Source organism: Balaenoptera acutorostrata, chromosome 10 (genome assembly GCF_949987535.1).
Source record: "Balaenoptera acutorostrata chromosome 10, mBalAcu1.1, whole genome shotgun sequence".
Taxonomy (NCBI): Eukaryota; Metazoa; Chordata; class Mammalia; order Artiodactyla; family Balaenopteridae; genus Balaenoptera; species Balaenoptera acutorostrata.
In genome coordinates, this window is record NC_080073.1 from 40,023,788 (window position 1) to 40,042,267 (window position 18,480).

Consider the following 18,480-nt stretch of genomic DNA (forward strand, 5'->3'; position numbering starts at 1 on the left):
AGATCCTAATGAAAGGATAGAGGCTGATGATGCCCAACCAGGGGTCTAAAAAGGATCTAGGGTGGCTCCAGATTTCCAGCCACTGGGAAGGGTTCTGGGGCAAGGAAGGTGATGAGCTCACCCTGATGAGGGCAGGAACTAATCTACTTTGTTCACCGCATCGTAGGTGCTCAGTAAATATGTAGTGAATGAAAGGAAGATGTTCCTGGGAGATGTTCAAGAGCAGGTACCCAGGAGCCAATCCGATCTCCAAAGAGAGTTGGGGCTTGGGCATCTCCCCCACAGACATGGTGCTTGAAACTGTGGAATGGATCGGGTGGCTGAGGGAGGCGAAGTAGGACCCAGGACAGAGCCCAGGGGAGCCCTGGCATTTAAGGGGCTGTGGAGGAAGCTATGGACAGGTGTCTGGTGAGGTGGAAGGGAAACCAGGCTGATGGGGTCATGGGAGTCAAGGCAGAGAGGAGGAGGCAGTGGTCAGTGGGGTGAGATACCATAGGGAGGCGGAGTGAGGCCAGGCTCCAAACTGACCATTGGGATGTCATAAGACCAGTGGGATTCTTGGCATGAGCCTACTGGGTTGGTGCCCAATGGGAATGGGTGGGGAAGTGAGTTGGGGGCAAGGGACTCAGAGTCAAGGGAGACTTGGCCGTGTGTAAGCTGATGGTGAGGGTCTGGTAGAAAGGGAGAGAATGAGATGACAGGAGGCCCTGAGTGGTGGCGGAGGCCCAGATTCCAGGGTATCAGGAGAGGAGAGGGGTGCAGGTGGCCATAGAGTACTGTGTCTCAGAACTTCATGGAGGTTTCACTCAAGAGTGAAAGGAAGGAGGAGTTTCCAGTGGGAGTTAGCCAAGGGGAAGAGTTGGCTTGTCTGGAGACCAGGAGTCTTCTGTGGCCCCCTTGTCTGTGTTCTGGGGGCGATCCTTCACCCCTAGCAGATGGATGCAGCTGTGGAAAAGGCAGACACTCATTCAGCTCACGAGCTTGTTCAGTTGTGTCCCCATGGATGAGATGGAAGCAAGTTGGACAGAGGAGGTGAGGAGTAGGGAGGAAGGTGATGAAGCCACATGCCATGGAATCCATCCCCGCTGGAAAAGATTGGGGAAGGGAAAGGGGGCATCCATGGCATGAGATTGGAGTGGCCACAGGCACAGCATTCATGTAGGGAGCCAGGCCAAGAAGGCTGACAGTGGGCCGTTAACCAGGGACATCTCCAGAGGGTCCCTTGGCAGCTTGGGCCACCTGGCCTCATGGAGGAAGCCACTTTGTGAATAAGATCTTGTCCCCCGTCTGGTTATTGCTGGTCCACAGAAAACCTGTGACCATTCTTTTATTTGCTCTAGTACTTTTTCAGTTGATTATCGTAGCTTTATCTCAGGGAGCTGTCATATCTTCTGAAATAAGGATAATCCAGTTGTTACCTTCCCAGTTTAAGTGCCTTGTGTTTCTGTTGTATATTCTTTTTTTTTTTAGAAAGTCTATTTATTATTTATTTATTTATTAGTTATTATTATTTTTTGGCTGCGTTGGGTCCTTGTTGCTGCGCGTGGGCTTTCTCTAGTTGTGGCGAGCGGTGGCTACTCCTCGTTGCGGTATGCGGGCTTCTCATTGCAATGGCTTCTCTTGTTGTGGAGCATGGGCTCTAAGCGTGTGGGCTCAGTAGTTGTGGCACGCAGGCTCTAGAGCACAGGCTCAGTAGTTGTGGTGCACAGGCTTAGTTGCTCCACGGCATGTGGGATCTTCCCGGACCAGGACTTGAACCCATGTCCCCTGCGTTGGCAGGCGGATTCTTAACCACTGCACCACCAGGGAAGTCCTAATACCTGCTTTATCACTTGCTATTTATCTCTCCATCCCTGAGTTATCTTGATAGTTTATTTTATTCAAAATTTATTTGTTCATGAGAATAAGTTATTAGTACGTAACAGTAGAGTATATTCATGTAGTTGTATCTCAGTATCAACTATTACCTCTGTTCCCATCTTTTGATATTGTGGGGTTTTTCTTCTTAATTAGATATGTCAGAGATTAGTCACTCATTGAATTTTTTCCCCAAAGAACCAGATCTCAGATTGTATCAATTCTATTGTTTTTCTATTTCCGAATTCATTTATTTTTTTGCTTTTATGTTATTTTCCTTTTACTTTCTTTCAGTTTTTAAAAAAGCTTCTAGAGTTTATTGACTGAGGCATTTATAGTCATTCTTTCTTCTTCAATAATGAAAGCATTTAAAATGATTTTCTGATGGATTTTATTGTGTTGAAGTCCAAGAATGTGACCTGCAGTTCAGCCTTTTGGAATTTTTTTTTTTAATTAATTAATTTATTTTTGGCTGTGTTGGGTCTTCGTTGCTACGCGTGGGCTTTCTCTAGTTGCGGCGAGCGGGGGCTACTCTTCATTGTGGTGCGTGGGCTTCTCCTTGTGGTGGCTTCTCGTCGCTGAGCACGGGCTCTGGGCATGCAGGCTTCAGTAATCATGGCATGCGGGCTCAGTAGCTGTGGCTCATGGGCTCTGGAGCACAGGCTCAGTAGTTGTGGCACACAGGCTTAGTTGCTCTGTGGCGTGTGGGATCTTCCCGGACCAGGGCTTGAACCCGTGTCCCCTGCGCTGGCAGGCGGATTCTTAACCACTGTGCCACCAGGGAAGTCCCAGCCTTTTGGAATTTTTAGAGGCTTTGTTTGTTGCCTAGATAGTAAATTTTCATAAACATCTCATGGCCATTTGAAAGCAACTGTTGCCTGTTAGTTAGATACAACATCCAATATATCTCCATTATCCAATTATATGGAGGAATCACAGGGTGTATGTGTCAGTGTGTATGTCTGTGTGTGATAATGAAGCTTTCTAACTTTTAGAGTCTCATATTGAAGTATTTAAGATGAAATGGAGTTATGTCTAGCATTTTCTTCAAAGTAATTTCTTTCAAAGCAATTTCTTCAAAATTGGTTGAGGAGAGGGAAGCAAGTATAGGTTTAGTTGAAACAAGATTAGCTGTGTGTTATTAACATATATGGCTAAGAGGTGGGTACATGGGTGCATTATACTGTCGTCTGTACATTTTTTTAAAAAATAAATTTATTTATTTATTTATTTATTTATTTTTGGCTGCATTGGGTCTTCATTGCTGTGCACAGGCTTTCTCTAGTTGCGGCGAGTGGGGGCTACTCTTCCTTGCGGTGCGTGGGCTTCTCATTACGGTGGCTTCTCTTGTTGTGGAGCACAGGCTCTGGGAGCGCAGGCTTCAGTAGTTGTGGCACGTGGGCTCAGTAGTTGTGGCTCATGGGCTCTAGAGCGCAGGCTCAGTTGTTGTGGCACACGGGCTTAGTTGCTCCACAGCATGTGGGGTCTTCCCTGACCAGGGCTCAAACCTGTGTCCCCTGCATTGGCAGGTGGATTCTCAACCACTGCACCATGAGGGAAGCCCTGTACTTTTCTATATGGTTGAAAATTTTCAAAAGAAAAAGTTTGTGTATCTCATTAATTTCAACTTTAATTATATCATTCAAATTTTCTGTCTTTTTTTTTTCTATTTGATCATGTTGAATGTTAAATATACTCTAATTATAATTTTGTTGATTTTTCTTTCATTTTCAAGAATTTTGCATTATTTTACCTTTTTTCTCCACATATTTTGATGTTTTATTATAAAGTAAAGTTCATGACTTAGGAATTTGTGGGACATAAAAGGAAACAGATGGCCACTCCAATTAGGTTAATTCAATGAGGATTTATAAAAGGACCCTTTTTCAAAGATAATGGGCAGGATATAGGGACCTCGTAACAGCAGGGACCATTGCTTCCCTTGGGCAGAGGAGAGAGAGGATATAGGAACCTGGGGACAGGGAGCAGTGAGGAAAGGGCAGCCTGGTGGGATGGAACCTTGGGTGAGGGCCTAGACCGCTGAAAGCAACTTCTTCAGGAGGGAGTCAGAGTAAACATCTCAGCCTCACTCTCCTCCCTCCCTGTGACCTCCTGCCAGTGTTCCTCATGGCCTAGCCCAACAAGACATTAGTGGCCATGGGAGCCTTGTAGATGCGTGCACAAAGGTCAGCCTCCTGGGGCAGAGAGCAGGTGGAGAAGCAGAAGGATATGGAGGGGCAAATGAGAGGAAACAGCACAGACTTCCTTCTGTTTCAGCATTTAAAAGATGCTGTTCCAAAAAAAAAAAAAAAAAAAAGATGCTGTTCCATTGTTGTCTTCTTCTTCTTCTTCTTCTTCTTTTTTTTTTTTTTGGCTGCCCTGGGTCTTCACTGCGGCGCGCAGGCTCCTTGTTTCAGCGTGCGGGCTTTTCTCTAGTTTCGGCGTGTGGGCTTCTCTAGTTGTGGCACGTGGGCTCTAGAGGGCACGGGCTCAGTAGTTGTGGTGCGTGGGCTTCTCTCTAGTTGTGGTGCATGGGCTTAGTTGCCCCGTGGCATGTGGGATCTTCGTTCCCCAACAAGGTATCAAACCCTTGTCCCCTGAATTGGAAGGCGGATTCTTAACCACTGGACCACCAATGGACCACCTCTATTGTCTTCTGGGTCACACTGTTTTCTAGCAAGAAGTTTGCTGTCATTCTTATCTTCGTTTTGTATATAATGTATCTTCTTTTACTCTATTTTCTCTTTATTATTGATTTTAAGCAATTGGATTATGATGTGCTTTGGTATGTTTTACTTTATGTTTATCCTGCTTAGAGTTCATTGAGATTCTTGGATTTCTAGGTTTCTAAATATGAGTTTGAAAAAAAATTTAAGATATCATTTCTTTAAATATATTTTCTGCTACCCTGTCTCCTACCCTGGACTCCAACTTCTTGTATGTTAGACCATTTAGTATAGTATATAGAACCTATGGGATAATCCCACAGGTCACTGAGCTTCTGTTCATTGTTTCTCAGTCTTTTGTTCTTTCCAAGTTTCTGTTTGGATAGTTTCTGTTGCTATATCTTCAAGCTCACTTATCTTTACTGCTGTTTTTGTTAAACTCATCTAGCATCCAGTGAACTTTATATTTCAGGTGTTATGTTTTTAAGCTCTAGGAGTTCAGTTTTGTGTCTTCTTCTTTTCTTGTGATGCTCTGCAGTCCAGGAAGTGCCTGCCGTAAATTGCTGCAGTCGTAGGCTCCTTGTGTCCCTTCTGAAGGATCACAACCCTGCTCTGCCTGTTGTCTAGTGTCTACAAACAATTGTTGCATACATTTTGTCCAGTTTTTTTGAATTGTTTATGTTGGGCCGAGAGCAAATCTGGTACCAGTTACTCCACTGTGGCTCAGCCTTCATTTTGGATGGTTCCTGTTTCAATATAAAACACTTTTTGCATGGATTTATACTTTGACTAATTTGAATATTATCATCCCTGCTTTTCTTTTTCCAATTTTTTTTTTTTGGTAAAATGCACATAACATAAAATTTATCATCTTAACGACCATTTTTACGTGCACAGTTCAGTGGTATTAAATACATTCATAATGTGCAGTCATCACCACCATCCATCTCCAGAACTCTTTTTTTTAATAGTTTTATTTTTGTAACCATGTTAATGTTTATAAATTTATTTACTTTTTAAATATTTATTTATTTATTTAGGTTGCACCGGGTCTTAGTTGCGGCATGTGGGATCTTTGTTGCGGCATGCAGGATCTTTAGTTGCGGCATGCGCACTCTTAGTTGTGGCATGCGGATTTATTTATTTATTTACTTTATTTTTGGCTGTGTGGGGTCTTAGTTGTGGCACGTGGGATCTTCGTTGCATCATGCATGAGGGATCTAGTTCCCTGACCAGGGATTGAACCTGGGCCCCCTGCATTGGGGGTGTGGAGTCTTACCCACTGGACCACCAGGGAAGTCCCCATCTCCAGAACTCTTTTCGCCTTATAAAATGGAAACTCTATACCCATTAAACAATAACCCCCATTTCTCCTCCCCACCCAGCCTCTGACAACTAGCATTTTACTTTCTGTCTCTTTGATTCTGTCTGTATGATTTTTCTGTCTCTAAGTATGTCACATAAATGGAATCATATAGTATTTGTCCTTTTGTGACTGGTTTATTTCACTTATCATAATGTCCTCAAGGTCCATCCATGTTGTAGCATATGTCAGAATCACATTTTTAAGCTTGAATATGGTTCCATTGTATGTATATACCACATTTTGCTTATCCATTCATTTATCTATGGACATTTGGGTTGCTTCCACCTTTTAGCTATTGTGCATAGGGCTGCTATGAACATGAGTATATAAGTATCTCTTTGAAACACTGCTTTCATTTCTTTTTGGTACATATGTAGAAGTGGAATTGTTGGATCATATGGTAATTCTATTTTTATTTTTTTGAGGAACCGCTATACTTTTTTCCATAGCAACTGCACCATTATACTTTCCTACCAACAGTGCACGAGTGTTCTTATTTCTCCACATCTGTGTCAACACTTGTTATTTTTCTATTTTTTTTTTTTTTACAGTAGCCATTCTAATGAGTGTGAGGTGGTATCTCACTTTGGTTTTAATTTGCCATCCTTGCTTTTTGTCCATGTTTTTTTTGTTATGCCTACTCCCTTTTATTTTTAACCTTTTTCTGTCATTTCTTTAGATGAAAGGAACATATCTTTGGTTTATTTTTTGGGCTGAGAGCTTTTTTCATTTAGGAATCTAAACCCATTCATATTTATTATTACAATTGCTATCTTTGTCCTTTTTTTTCCCCAGTACCTTGCAGATTTCTCTTCATCTCATTTTTTTTTTTTTCTGTATAAACATCATCTTTTCTGTGATTTGGAAGGCAAGCAGTGTTTTTATTCCAGTAGTCATTACTTTACAGCTTTTCCAAAACATTCTTAAGCAGAATGCTTGTAAATAAAGGAATAACTAAAATATACTTATCAAAATTAGTAACAGGAAAATAATTCTTGACTCTGTTGGGAATTATGAGGATGTGTTATTTCCATTTGTTTCCTTTCTGCCCTTTTTTTTTTTTTTTTTTACTGTAATTGGGCAGAGTATAGCGTCAAGGTTTTTTTTTTTTTTTATCTGTTGTAGCTCTTCTTTAGAATTGATGAACTCTTTCAAAAGAGTAAGCAATTTCTGTGACCCATTTTATAGCTCATTTAACCCATTTTGTGGGCTTTCATCAGCTGTGGCTGGTGGGAGTTACAGGAGGTTTCCAGCCCTGATTTCTTTCTCGTGCAAATAGCAGCTCCCTGACGCAAGTTAGGGGTCTGGTGTCTGCCTTCCAAGGGCACGGATATGGCTGTAGCATTTGGTTTTTCAGAGAAGCCTTAGCAGCCCTGATCTTTTTTTCTTTGAGGTTAATCTGATTATTTTCCTAGATACACTGGATTCCCTTCTTTATCTTTAGTTTGGAAACTATTCTAGTATCTATGATCTGTTAGTCATCTTTCCATGTTTATCTTTGTTCTTTCCTCTGTTCTGGTAAACAGCCTTGGGCTAGTCTTCTATTTTAATGTTGTGATTTTTTTCTTAGCCCAATCCACAATTTACTGTTTTATTTTTCCTTTTTTAAAAACAACAGCTTTATCGAGATATGATTCACATATGATACAGTTCACCTATTTAAATTGTACAATTCATTCGTTTTTAGTATATTCACAGAGTTATGCAACCATCACCACAATCAATTTTAGAACATTTTTGTTGTTCCAAAAAGCAACCCTGTACCCATACCCCCATTTCCTTCCAGTCCTTCCCCCCAGTCCTAGGCTACCACTAATCTGTTTTCTGTCTCTGTAGATTGGCCTATTCTGGACATTTCATTCCTCCTGTGGTAGAATGTATCAGTATTTTGTTCCTGTATATTGCCGAATAATATCCCATTGTATGGATATACCACATGTTATTTATCCATTCACCAGTCGATGGGCATTTGGATAGTTTCCATTTTTTGGCTTTAGGAATGATGTTGCTCTGAACGTACAAGTTTTTGTGTGGACATGTTTTCATTTCTCTTGGGTAGATAGCCAGGAGTGGAATTGCTAGGTCATATGTTAACTCTATGTTTTTTTGTTTGTTTTATTTTTTTATTTTGGCTGTGCTGTGTGACCTGTGGGATCTTAGCTCCCTGACCAGGGATTGAACCCAGGCCCTTGGCAGTGAAAGCACAGAGTCCCAACCACTGGGATGCCAGGGAGTCCCCCATGTTAACTCCGTTTAAGCTTGTTAGAAACTGCCAGGCTGTTTTCCAAAGTGGCCGCACCATTTTACATTCCCACCAGCAGTGTATGAGGGTTCTGATTTCTCTGCATCCTCCTTATCACTTGTCATTATCTGCCTTTTTTGTTATAGCTGCCCACACTAGAACACAGTTCAGCCAAGTTCTCTGCTGCTTTATGATAAAGATTGCCTTTTTTCTCTCCCTCTCTCTTTTTTTTTTGGCCGCACCACACAGCTGCGTGATCTTAGTTCCCTGACCAAGGATTAAACCTGGGGCCAAGGCAGTGAAAGCACAGAGTCCTAACCACTGGACCTCCAGAGGAATCCCTAAACATTCATATTTCTAGCAACATTCTGTTCATAATAATATACGTATTCTCTAAGGCAATAGAGGCTTTCTCACTTCCTTCTGAGCCATCACCCTAATCACTTTTTTTTTGGCCACACTGTGGCTTGTGGGATCTTAGTTCCCCGACCAGGGATTGAACCCAGGCCCTCAGCAGTGAAAGCATGGGGTCCTAACCACTGGACCGCCAGGGAATCCCCCAATCTTTTATTTATTTATTTATTTATTTATTTATTTTTGGCTGCGTTGGGTCTTCATTGCTGTGCACAGGCTTTTCTCTAGTTGTGACAAGTGGGGGCTACTCCTCATTGCGGTGTGTGGCCTTCTCATTGTGGTGGCTTCTCTTGCTGCGGAGCACGGGCTCTAGGCACGCATGGGCTTCAGTAGCTGTGGCACACGGGCTTAGTTGCTTTGCGGCATGTGGGATCTTCCCGGACCAGGGCTTGAACCCGTGTCCCCTGCATTGGCAGGCGGATTCTTAACCACTGTGCCACCAGGGAAGTCCCTCCAATATCTTAAGGTAGAAGATTAGATTAGTGATATGAGATCTTTCTTTTTTGATATAGGCATTTATATGTTTAAATTTTCCTCATCGGGCTTCCCTGGTGGTGCAGTGGTTGAGAATCCACCTGCCAATGCAGGGGACACGGGTTCGAGCCCTGGTCTGGGAAGATCCCACATGCCGTGGAGCAACTGGGCCCGTGAGCCACAATTACTGAGCCTGCGTGTCTGGAGCCTGTGCTCCGCAACAAGAGAGGCCACGATAGTGAGAGGCCCGTGCACTGTGATGAAGAGTGGCCCCCGCTTGCCCAACTAGAGAAAGCCCTCGCACAGAAACAAAGACCCAACACAGCCAAAAATAAATAAATAAATAAATAAATAAAAAAAATTTTTTCCTCATCATCTTTCCTTTTTAATAGACAACTTTGCCCCCAAGGCTTTGTCTAGGAAAAAAACCCCGAGGACAAAGGTAGAAACCAGCAGCTTTTTATTTTTTATTTGATTTGATTTTTTATTTTTCAGAATAATTTGTTTATTGTGTGTGTTATGAATTGTAGTGTCACAGTTTGTTCTCCCGACCCCCACTTTATAGTTTCTCACATATTTTTTTTGAATTTTATTGTATTTATTTTTTTATACAGCAGGTCCTTATTAGTCATCAATTTTACTTTTTTTTTTTTTTTTTTAATTTATTTATTTATGGCTGTGTTGGGTCTTCGTTTCTGTGTGAGGGCTTTCTCTAGTTGTGGCAAGCGGGGGCCACTCTTCATCGCGGTGTGCGGGCCTCTCACTATCGCGGCCTCTCTTGTTGCGGAGCACAGGCTCCAGACGCGCAGGCTCAGTAATTGTGGCTCACGGGCCCAGTTGCTCCTGCGGCATGTGGGATCTTCCCAGACCAGGGCTCAAACCCGTGTCCCCTGCATTGGCAGGCAGATTCTCAACCACTGCGCCACCAGGGAAGCCCCCAGTCATCAATTTTATACACATCAGTGTATACATGTCAATCCCGATCGCCCAATTCATCACACCACCACCACCACCACCCCCGCCACTTTCCCCCCTTGGTGTCCATACGTTTGTTCTCTACATCTGTGTCTCAAGTTCTGCCCTGCAAACCGGTTCATCTGTACCATTTTCTAGGTTCCACATATATGCGTTAATATACGATATTTGTTTTTCTCTTTCTGACTTACTTCACTCTGTATGACAGTCTCTAGATCCATCCACGTCTCTACAAATGACCCAATTTCGTTCCTTTTTATGGCTGAGTAATATTCCATTGTATACATGTACCACATCTTCTTTATCCATTCGTCTGTCGATGGGCATTTCGGTTGCTTCCATGACCTGGCTATTGTAAATAGTCCAGCAGCTTTTTATTACGGGCGTTTTATTGCTTCCTCTCTGGGCACCTCCTGTGTGCTGGTTCTTGGCTTGAGCCTTAGAAGGACTGACACCGGTCAGTCCACACATTTTCCTGGGCTCTTTTGTTTTGTTTTAAAATGGCATTTGTATACGATACTCTATGCTGTGCGTGTGTGTGTATCCTGAATGACACGAGGGAAATCTTACTTTATAGCCTGTGCAATAATCCATACTCTGCTGTAGTATTTCCATAGCACAGAAGACAAAAAGATACATTAGAAAAGACACATAGTTAACATTTCTGTGTTTATTTTTATGGCATAAACTGGATGGATGGACGATGGGTGGGTGGAAAAGACGTGTGATAGCTTTTTCCAAATGTGAGGCTGCCCCTGCTTAGTGTTCCCAGGGTGCCTGCTCTTCCCAGCTGGGAGAGGCCCTGTGGCCCAGGAAATGCCCTCCCCCCGACACAGGGCTGATCCCTGGGCCTGGTGTGGGTGGTGTGATGAATGTGGTGTCTCCCTAGGGCGTCTGTGAGGAGATGACCTACGAGGAAATTCAGGATCATTATCCACTGGAATTTGCCCTGCGAGACCAGGACAAGTACCGGTACCGGTACCCCAAGGGGGAGGTAGGTGGGATATGGGGGCTTAGTCCCAGCCACCTGCTGCCTGCCTGGGAGGACTGCCTGTGACTGAGGGCCCCGAGGGGCTCTGCAGAGGCTCTGTGGGCAGCAGGAGGGGCCTGGCCTCAGAGGTAGGCAGCCTGGGTGTGTGTGTCACCTCCACCACTTGTCAGCCGTGGCCCAGGCTGCAGGCCCCTCCTTGGGTGGTGGGTGAGCAGTGCTGCCCAGGAATCCCAGCCCTGAGGCCTCCTGGAGCCCTGTCTCCCGTCACTCCCCATCTTTACTTTCCCCATCCCTGGAAGTGTCATAGGGTGACCCCATCCTCCCTGCAGCTGCAGACACCACCCCTAGCCCTGAATCCAGACCTAGGGATTGATTTTCCCCAGGTGAGTCGTGGCTACCATAAGTCACCTGCACTGTCACCTCCCCTCAGACTGGCTCTCGCCTCAGCCCAGGCCCCGGGTAGAAACAGTGTCACCTTTGACTCATGTATCTCCCACTTCTAGGACGTGACCTGGGGCAGTGGCCAAATAAAAATACCCCCCACAGACACACAGGTTTGCGTACACACATACATGTACACATGCAGAAACCCCCCGCCCAAATGCCAGGCTCACAGGTGCCTATGCTGTGCTGTCCTCGGGAATAGGACAGCTTCGGGTAGCATTAATATTTCCCCACATCATACTGTGAGGGAGAGCCCAGATTTAGAACCAAACCAGATAACAGTAAAAAGAAACAAAGCAGCTGGCTGCTCAAAGTTGAGAATACAGGGGGGAAATTGGTAGGGAAGTTAGTTGCTGAAAGAAGCAATCTAGGATTTCCCCAGAAATACCAGGGGCTGGCACAAGTTGGTATTACTCCCAATCAAATCATGGGGCAAACTCAGCTCCAAGCTTGAGGCCTTTTCTTTTTCTGAAGGACGGCTCACTGTGTGCAAACAGGGGTGAACCCCCAGGGCTGGGTCTCCCAGTGAAAAGCTCTAGACCTGCCAGTCACCGGGGTTGGTCCAAGGGCTCCCTCCCGGCACCCAGGGGAGGTACAGGGCAGGCAGACTGTGAGGGTCCTTCCTGGGAGCTCAGGCATTCTGACAGGTTGCACTCTGGCAAGTTTGGGAGGGTTTTGCTTCCCCTCCCCACAAGCCTCGTTCTGTGTACTCCACGTGCGCTGGGTAGGAAGGGAGCTGTGTCTTCTCCACCTGTCATCAGTTGCCAGCATGTGAATTCCAGCAGCTGAGGGTTCAGCAAAGGGCCCCAGGATGGGCACGGAGGTGGCCCCTTGGACGCAGCCTAAGCCCCAGCCCTGCCCTCTCGGTCCTACTGGGACCTGGCCCTGGGATAGGGGAGGTGATCCCTTTGTCAGACTGCCAGAATGGTGAGGAGTTCAGGAGAAGGTAGCCCACTACCCAAAACGTCTCCATCCCTACCCCTGGAGCTGGGTTGAGGGATGCTTCCTACTTGCCCTTGCAGTCCTATGAGGACCTGGTCCAGCGACTCGAGCCTGTCATCATGGAGCTGGAGCGGCAAGAGAACGTGCTGGTCATCTGCCACCAGGCTGTGATGCGCTGCCTCCTGGCCTACTTCCTTGACAAGGCGGCAGGTGCGGACGCTGCCCCTGGGGAGGTGGGATGTGTGTGTGAGAGAGATTGAAGGGGACTGTCACCTGGGCATCCCTGGTGCCAGCCCTCTCCGTCTGTGTCCACAGAACAGCTGCCCTACCTCAAGTGTCCGCTGCACACGGTCCTGAAGCTGACCCCTGTGGCTTATGGTAAAGAAGCTTCCCGCATGCTGACCTGGTTGCCAGACTGGCTCTCTGCAGGGTTCCGTGATTTTCTGCAAACCCCTCCCTTGAAAATTCATTAGATGCTCATTCCTCCTCCTTCCACCCCACCACCTTTCCCAATTTGCTTTTTAATTTTTTTTGTTTTAATTCCTGCGGCCACAGGAAGCCTCCCCAATGATCCTTCCTTAACCATCACCCACCCACATGAAGGGCTTTTCTACTGGTTTCTCCAAAATCCCCCAGAAAGCCCCACGGCCCCCAGGACCCGGACCTGAAAATATGCACCTCTGCCTTGGGCTCTGCCGGCAGAGGCCTCACGCAACTTCCTAACCTCCTGGGTCCCGGCTCCTCCCCTTCAACACTGTACAAGGCACTCTCACGTGGTTGTGCCCTCAGGACAATCACTGTAAAGCTCAGTGGCAGCTGAAGTCATCCCAGTGCGTGTTAATCGCCTCGTCCCCCTTTGCACTGAGCGCCTGGCACCGTGGTGATCCCGCCTCGTGTGTGAGACGGGGCTGGGTGCGGGTCTGCTCAGCGTAGTGGCCCCTCACTGAGCTAGGCTTGTTGCTTCTCAGACCGCCCTCAGCCCCCGAGGTGGGCCGCTCATCCTCACTGTGGCTGCGCCTGGTGCCCGGGCTCCTCGGCGAGCCTGCGCCGGCCAGTGGCCCAGAGGCTCGGGCCTGACACGCTGCCTAGTGCTTCCTCACGGGGCCTCCGCAGCTGCCTAAGGTGGGAGGACTGGAGTGAGGCTGAGGCGTCCTCCCGGGAGAAGCTTCTACCCCTGTGGCTCAGCTGCCTTTCAGGGGGAATGGATTTGCATCTTCCCTTTGGCAGGTTGTAAAGTGGAGTCCATATTCCTGAATGTGGCGGCTGTGAACACGCACCGGGACAGGCCTCAGGTAGCAGCCGGGTCACTGCTGGGGTGGTGGGCACGTTCCTGGGGGTCCAGACACAGCAACCCAGGGCCAGGCCCAGCTGGGGCATCTACTGAGTGAGCTTGAGTTCTCTGTCAGCGTGACGCTGTGGCCAGAATAGAGGCTAGAGGCCTACAGGGGGCAGGCGCTTCCATGTCCCACCAGCCCAGGCCTCATGAGCACCTGTCCAACTTGAGCACCTTTAAAAAGTAAAAGTGAAAAATGTCCTGCTTTGTTGCAGAAAGGGCCGTGCAGAGGCTGAGGGTGTCTTGGTGCTGCGTAGAGACCTTCCTGCGGAAGGACACGTCTCTGTTCTGTGTTCCCCCAGCGTTAAAGATAGAAGCTCCTTGAAGTGTTGCCCAGAAGCACTTCATGCCCGTGTGGGATCCTTCTGCCATGTTGGTTTCCTCTCCCACTGAGGCCAAGAGCAGGACCGCCCCTCTGGGCCCCATTCCCAGAGTCTGTTGCACCAGGAAGGCTCCTGGGGCCTTAGTCATGCCTGCTGCCACCCACAATGGGACGTGCTGGGCCTTGGGTCCCTGCCCAGGGTGCAGGCCTTGGGCCCCGCAGGCTGAGGTGTGTGGACGTGTCCTCCTACTTCCTAAGGCTGCTTCCTCTCACCAGAACCAGTCATTGTGTAAACCTCTTCCCTGTTTGCTCTGAGAGTCCGATGCAGGCCCAGTCTGGCACACACAGGTCTTAGGGGAAGATGTCCCAACAGGCCCCTCGTGCTGAGGAAAGCCCAGAAGGCGTTGGGCCCCCAGCACTGACAGGGTGATGGTGAAAGAGGCCCCTGGACCCAGCAAGCATCAGGGGCTGGTGCCCCGGTCCATTTGCAGGAGTCAACATGGCCATGGGGTAGTTGGCAGGCACCCTGCCTGCCTCTGGGTAGGCGCTTCTGAGAGGCAAACTTCTGTTGGCCACAGGTTCTGGGATGGTTCCTTTTAAGGTGGGCAGGATCTCCAGGTCCTGACCCATCCTTGGGGGCAGGTTGTGGTGAGAAAGGGGCCCTTGGGAAGCCTGCCCCCAGTGAGAATTGCACCTGCCCCTACAATTCCAGTGGCCAGCCCTGTGAACTCAGGAGTGTGGCCAAAGGGGCCATGTTTCCCTCCCTGCAGATCTGGGCTGTGGCCCAGGTCATTGGTGACCTGCTCCGTTGGGCCACCAAGAACAGGGATCACATAGGATCACGTAGTCTTACAGAGTTGAGGGAAGTCTCTGACCCCCATCCCTTAGGCCTGAGATGCCCTGAACTCAGCCGGCTGTGGACAGAACTGGGCTCTGCAGCTGAGGCAGGGGAGGGGGGCTGTTCAGGAGGTGCAGGGGGCCTTGTGTCCCAGCTCTCAGGGGACAGACCAGGCTGTAGAACAGGAGATGTCCGCAGGCTGCTGGGGCCATATCTGACACCTGTCCACTGACACACCGACATAGCCTGGAGGAGGGCACCCTCAGGAGCTGGTCCCCTTCCCAGCCAGCTGTTTCTCCCCACCTGACCCAGACCTGCGGCAGGAGGCGGGGATGGCCTCACTCTGGGTAATGCCTGACCTGCCTGCAAGGAGCAAGCAGGAACTGGAGGTGTCCTTCATCCCCCACCTTTGTTCTGGTGTTTGTCACCCACCACGTGTCAAGAGGCTCTTGACCCCTGGCTCTTAGGAAAGGTCGGGGTCTAAGTCCTGTGGCCGGGGCTCCTCGGGGTGAGAATGTGAGTCCAGCGGCCATAGCGATGAGCAAAGCAGATAGTGGTGACTGTCTGTCCTTGGCAGAGGGTCAGTGTTCTGTGTGTTTAATTTTGTGCAGAATGTAGACATCTCTCGGCCTCCGGAGGAAGCCCTTGTCACGGTCCCTGCTCACCAGTGACCGTGTGTCGTCCACTGCAACCCGCGGGCAGGTGTTGATCTCTGTGGACGAGGTCATTCCAGGCCCTCTGCTCTGTGTGACAGTCACCACACAGGAACACCCTCAAAGCCATGCATGGCTGGTGGCACCCAGAATCCCTGCCCCAGCCCACCTGTTTCCTTGTTGACAGCGACAGGGTTGTATGCGGTGCCCAACCTGCTGCTAAAAACCACTTGGCCTGACTGCGTCTGCACCAGGCTGGTGAGAGGTTTCCCAGCCCCTGATCCTTCTGTTCTCTCTCACCGGCCGGGTGGGCTTTGTGAAGTGTGAAACCCAAAAATGTGAAATGGAAAGCACTTGCTGTGATGTTTCCACCCACTGAGGCCGACCTGCCTGGGTAGACCTGGGGACCCCTGCCAGGGCTCTGCTGCCCTCTCTTTGGCCACTTCCTGAGCCAGAGGTAAGGTGTTCATGAGCTGCTGCTGCCTCAGTAAGCGGGAAAGAGCCCTCCCCATCCTGCCTCGCCAGGAACTGAAGAGCTTCCGCCAAGGCAGCCACCTCCACTGGCCAGACCCTTGGGTCCGTGCGTCTGCATTTGTGGACGCTCAGGAAAGCAGTGTGTTCACTTCAGCACATGGGAATGCACAGAAACATGCAGGCATCGGGGTGTTTGCAATTACCCGTTCCCAATTATGCCTACACTGGAATACTCGTGGGAGCTGGTAGCCAAGGCCACCCCTCTTCAACTGCTCTCATGGTGCAACACGTAAAGAAAGATGTGAAGACGGGACAGTTGTATGAGTTGCCCTTCCCAGTGCTCGAGGGAGAGGCTGCCCTCTCATCTTCCTCTCCCAGCCGTGCCACTGGGCTACCTTGCCCACTGCTGCCTGTGTCCACACAAGAGTGTACACTGGTGGCAGGGACCTGCATTTGCTGTGAAGGATTCGGAAAAGTTTGCATGGTCCTGCAAAGCCCGTCCTGGCGTTTGTTGACCTCTACCCGTGGGACTAAGCACAGGAAAGCCCAGAGCTGGAGGCAGCCCCTGGCCAGGGCAGGATTTTCCCAGCTTCTGATTCTTGTACACAGGAGCCTGATGAAAACGACCTCGGGAAGCCTGCCACCTGTCACGCCCCTGAGTTCTTTTGGGCCCAGGGAGTTGGGCTGGACTGCGGGTTCCGGCTCCCATTTTGTAGCTGGGAGAACAGGCTGGCCAGCAAGTTGTGAGGCTGGGTGAGGAAGTGTGTGGATTTGTAGTTGGATGCGCTGCTGTCCACAGGTGGTGGTCCTTGGTGAAGTCAGGCCCCAGGATCCTGTGTCCCTGGCCCAGGCTGATGGTCTCTCGGCCTCGAGTGCCACAGCAGCTATGGACAGACATGGGTGGAGAGATGTCCAGGACAGAGCCGTGGCAGGGCCCTCCTTCTGGACTTATCTCCTGTCAGAGTCCGAGGCCCCTTAGACCCAGGGCCAGAGGACCACACCACTGCCTTTGGGATGTGGGGACTGCAGCCTTTGCTTCCATGTCCACCAGAGTATTGGTGACTTTTGGTCATGCTCAGTTGTTGGCCATAGCAGGTCCCTTTGGTCAGCGGCATGTACATCTAGATGTCACCACCTCTCCAAGACCTCAGGCTGGCTGAGGTGAGACCAGCGAGGCCTTTTCTCTCTGTCCAGAGGGCAGCCAGGAGCTACTGGAGACGTGTCACAAGGACTGGGATGGGGCAGAGGGAAGTCTGGGATCCCAGCAGGGCTCACCCTGGGCCGGCTCTGCATGGGCAGCCGTCCACCTGGCTGGCTGCCCGGTTGTAGCCAGGACGGTTGATGTGCTCCTGTTGCAGACATGTTTCCTGCTCGCCCTGGAATGGATGTTGTTGAATCTCAGCCACACATCACACTGTGTCCAACATTCTTTGCAATAAATACTTTTTAAAAAAAGAACAATCTAAGGTTGTGTCGTGTGGCCAGCTCGCCACTGGTGAAGTTCTTTCCAGCGGCTCTGCAAACCCCTGTGCTGTGCTCCCTCCCAACAGGTCTGTATGGGATCCTTGGTCCAGCTCCCACCCCCATGACTACCCATCCCTGGAGCGGAAACCTTCTTGCCCTGGAGTGAGCCCTGGGCAGGGCCCGGGTTTTCTCTGGGCTGACCTAGGTTGCTGGGCCCTCACCACTGAGGCAGAAACAGACATAGGGTCCCTGGAAATGTGGGTCCCAAATACTGGCATCCCTGGAGAGGGGAACCAGAGGCTGGGTCGAGGATGGAGGGCCTGCACAAGGCTGTGGGTGGAGCGTGCTGGCTGATTCTCTGGTGTTCTTTGTCACTTCTGGCGTGGGGAAGATGATGACAAGGGGCACCCTTTCCTATGCCTCAGAATTTTTTTTTTCCTTTTGCATTTAAAAAAAAATTTTATTGAAGTATAGTTGTTGTTTTTTTTAATAAATTTATTTATTTATTTTTAATTTTGGCTGCGTTGGGTCTTTGTTGCTACGTGCAGGCTTTCTCTAGTTGTGGCGAGCGGGGGCTACTCTTCCTTGCGGTGCGTGGACTTCTCATTGCCGTGGCTTCTCTTGGTGCGGAGCACGGGCTCTAGGCACGCGGGCTTCAGTAGTTGTGGCATGTGGGCTCAGTAGTTGTGGCTTGCGGGCTCTAGAGCACAGGCTCAGTAGTTGTGGTGCACGGGCTTAGTTGCTCTGTGGCATGTGGGATCTTTCCGGACCAGGGCTCGAACCCGTGTCCTATTGGAGTATAGTTGATTTACAATGTTGGGTTAGTTTCAGGTGTACAGCATAGTGATTCAGTTATACGTATACATGTATTCATTCTTTTTCAGATTCTTTTCCCATATAGGTGATCACAGAATACTGAGTAGAGTTCCCTGTGCTATACAGTAGGTCCTTGTCATCTATTTTATATATAGTAGTATGTATATGTAAATCCCAAGCTTCTAATTTATCCCTCCTCCTCCCCATGC

General features: G+C 48.8%; 1 protein-coding gene across 6 annotated transcripts in view; it reads left to right on the forward strand.

The window, feature by feature from the left end:
- PFKFB4 (6-phosphofructo-2-kinase/fructose-2,6-biphosphatase 4) overlaps positions 1-17,452 on the forward strand; it is a 41,366-nt gene extending 23,914 nt beyond the window's left edge. For all 6 annotated transcript variants that reach the window (XM_057554747.1, XM_057554744.1, XM_007168799.2 and 3 more), the window contains 5 exons: positions 10,884-10,988; positions 12,452-12,581; positions 12,687-12,749; positions 13,599-13,663; positions 15,476-17,452. In XM_057554747.1, the coding sequence (XP_057410730.1) occupies positions 10,884-10,988; positions 12,452-12,581; positions 12,687-12,749; positions 13,599-13,663; positions 15,476-15,535 (423 nt within the window). In that variant the 3' untranslated portion in view covers positions 15,536-17,452. The remainder of the gene's footprint in view (positions 1-10,883; positions 10,989-12,451; positions 12,582-12,686; positions 12,750-13,598; positions 13,664-15,475) is intronic.
- Positions 17,453-18,480: the final 1,028 nt, after the last annotated feature.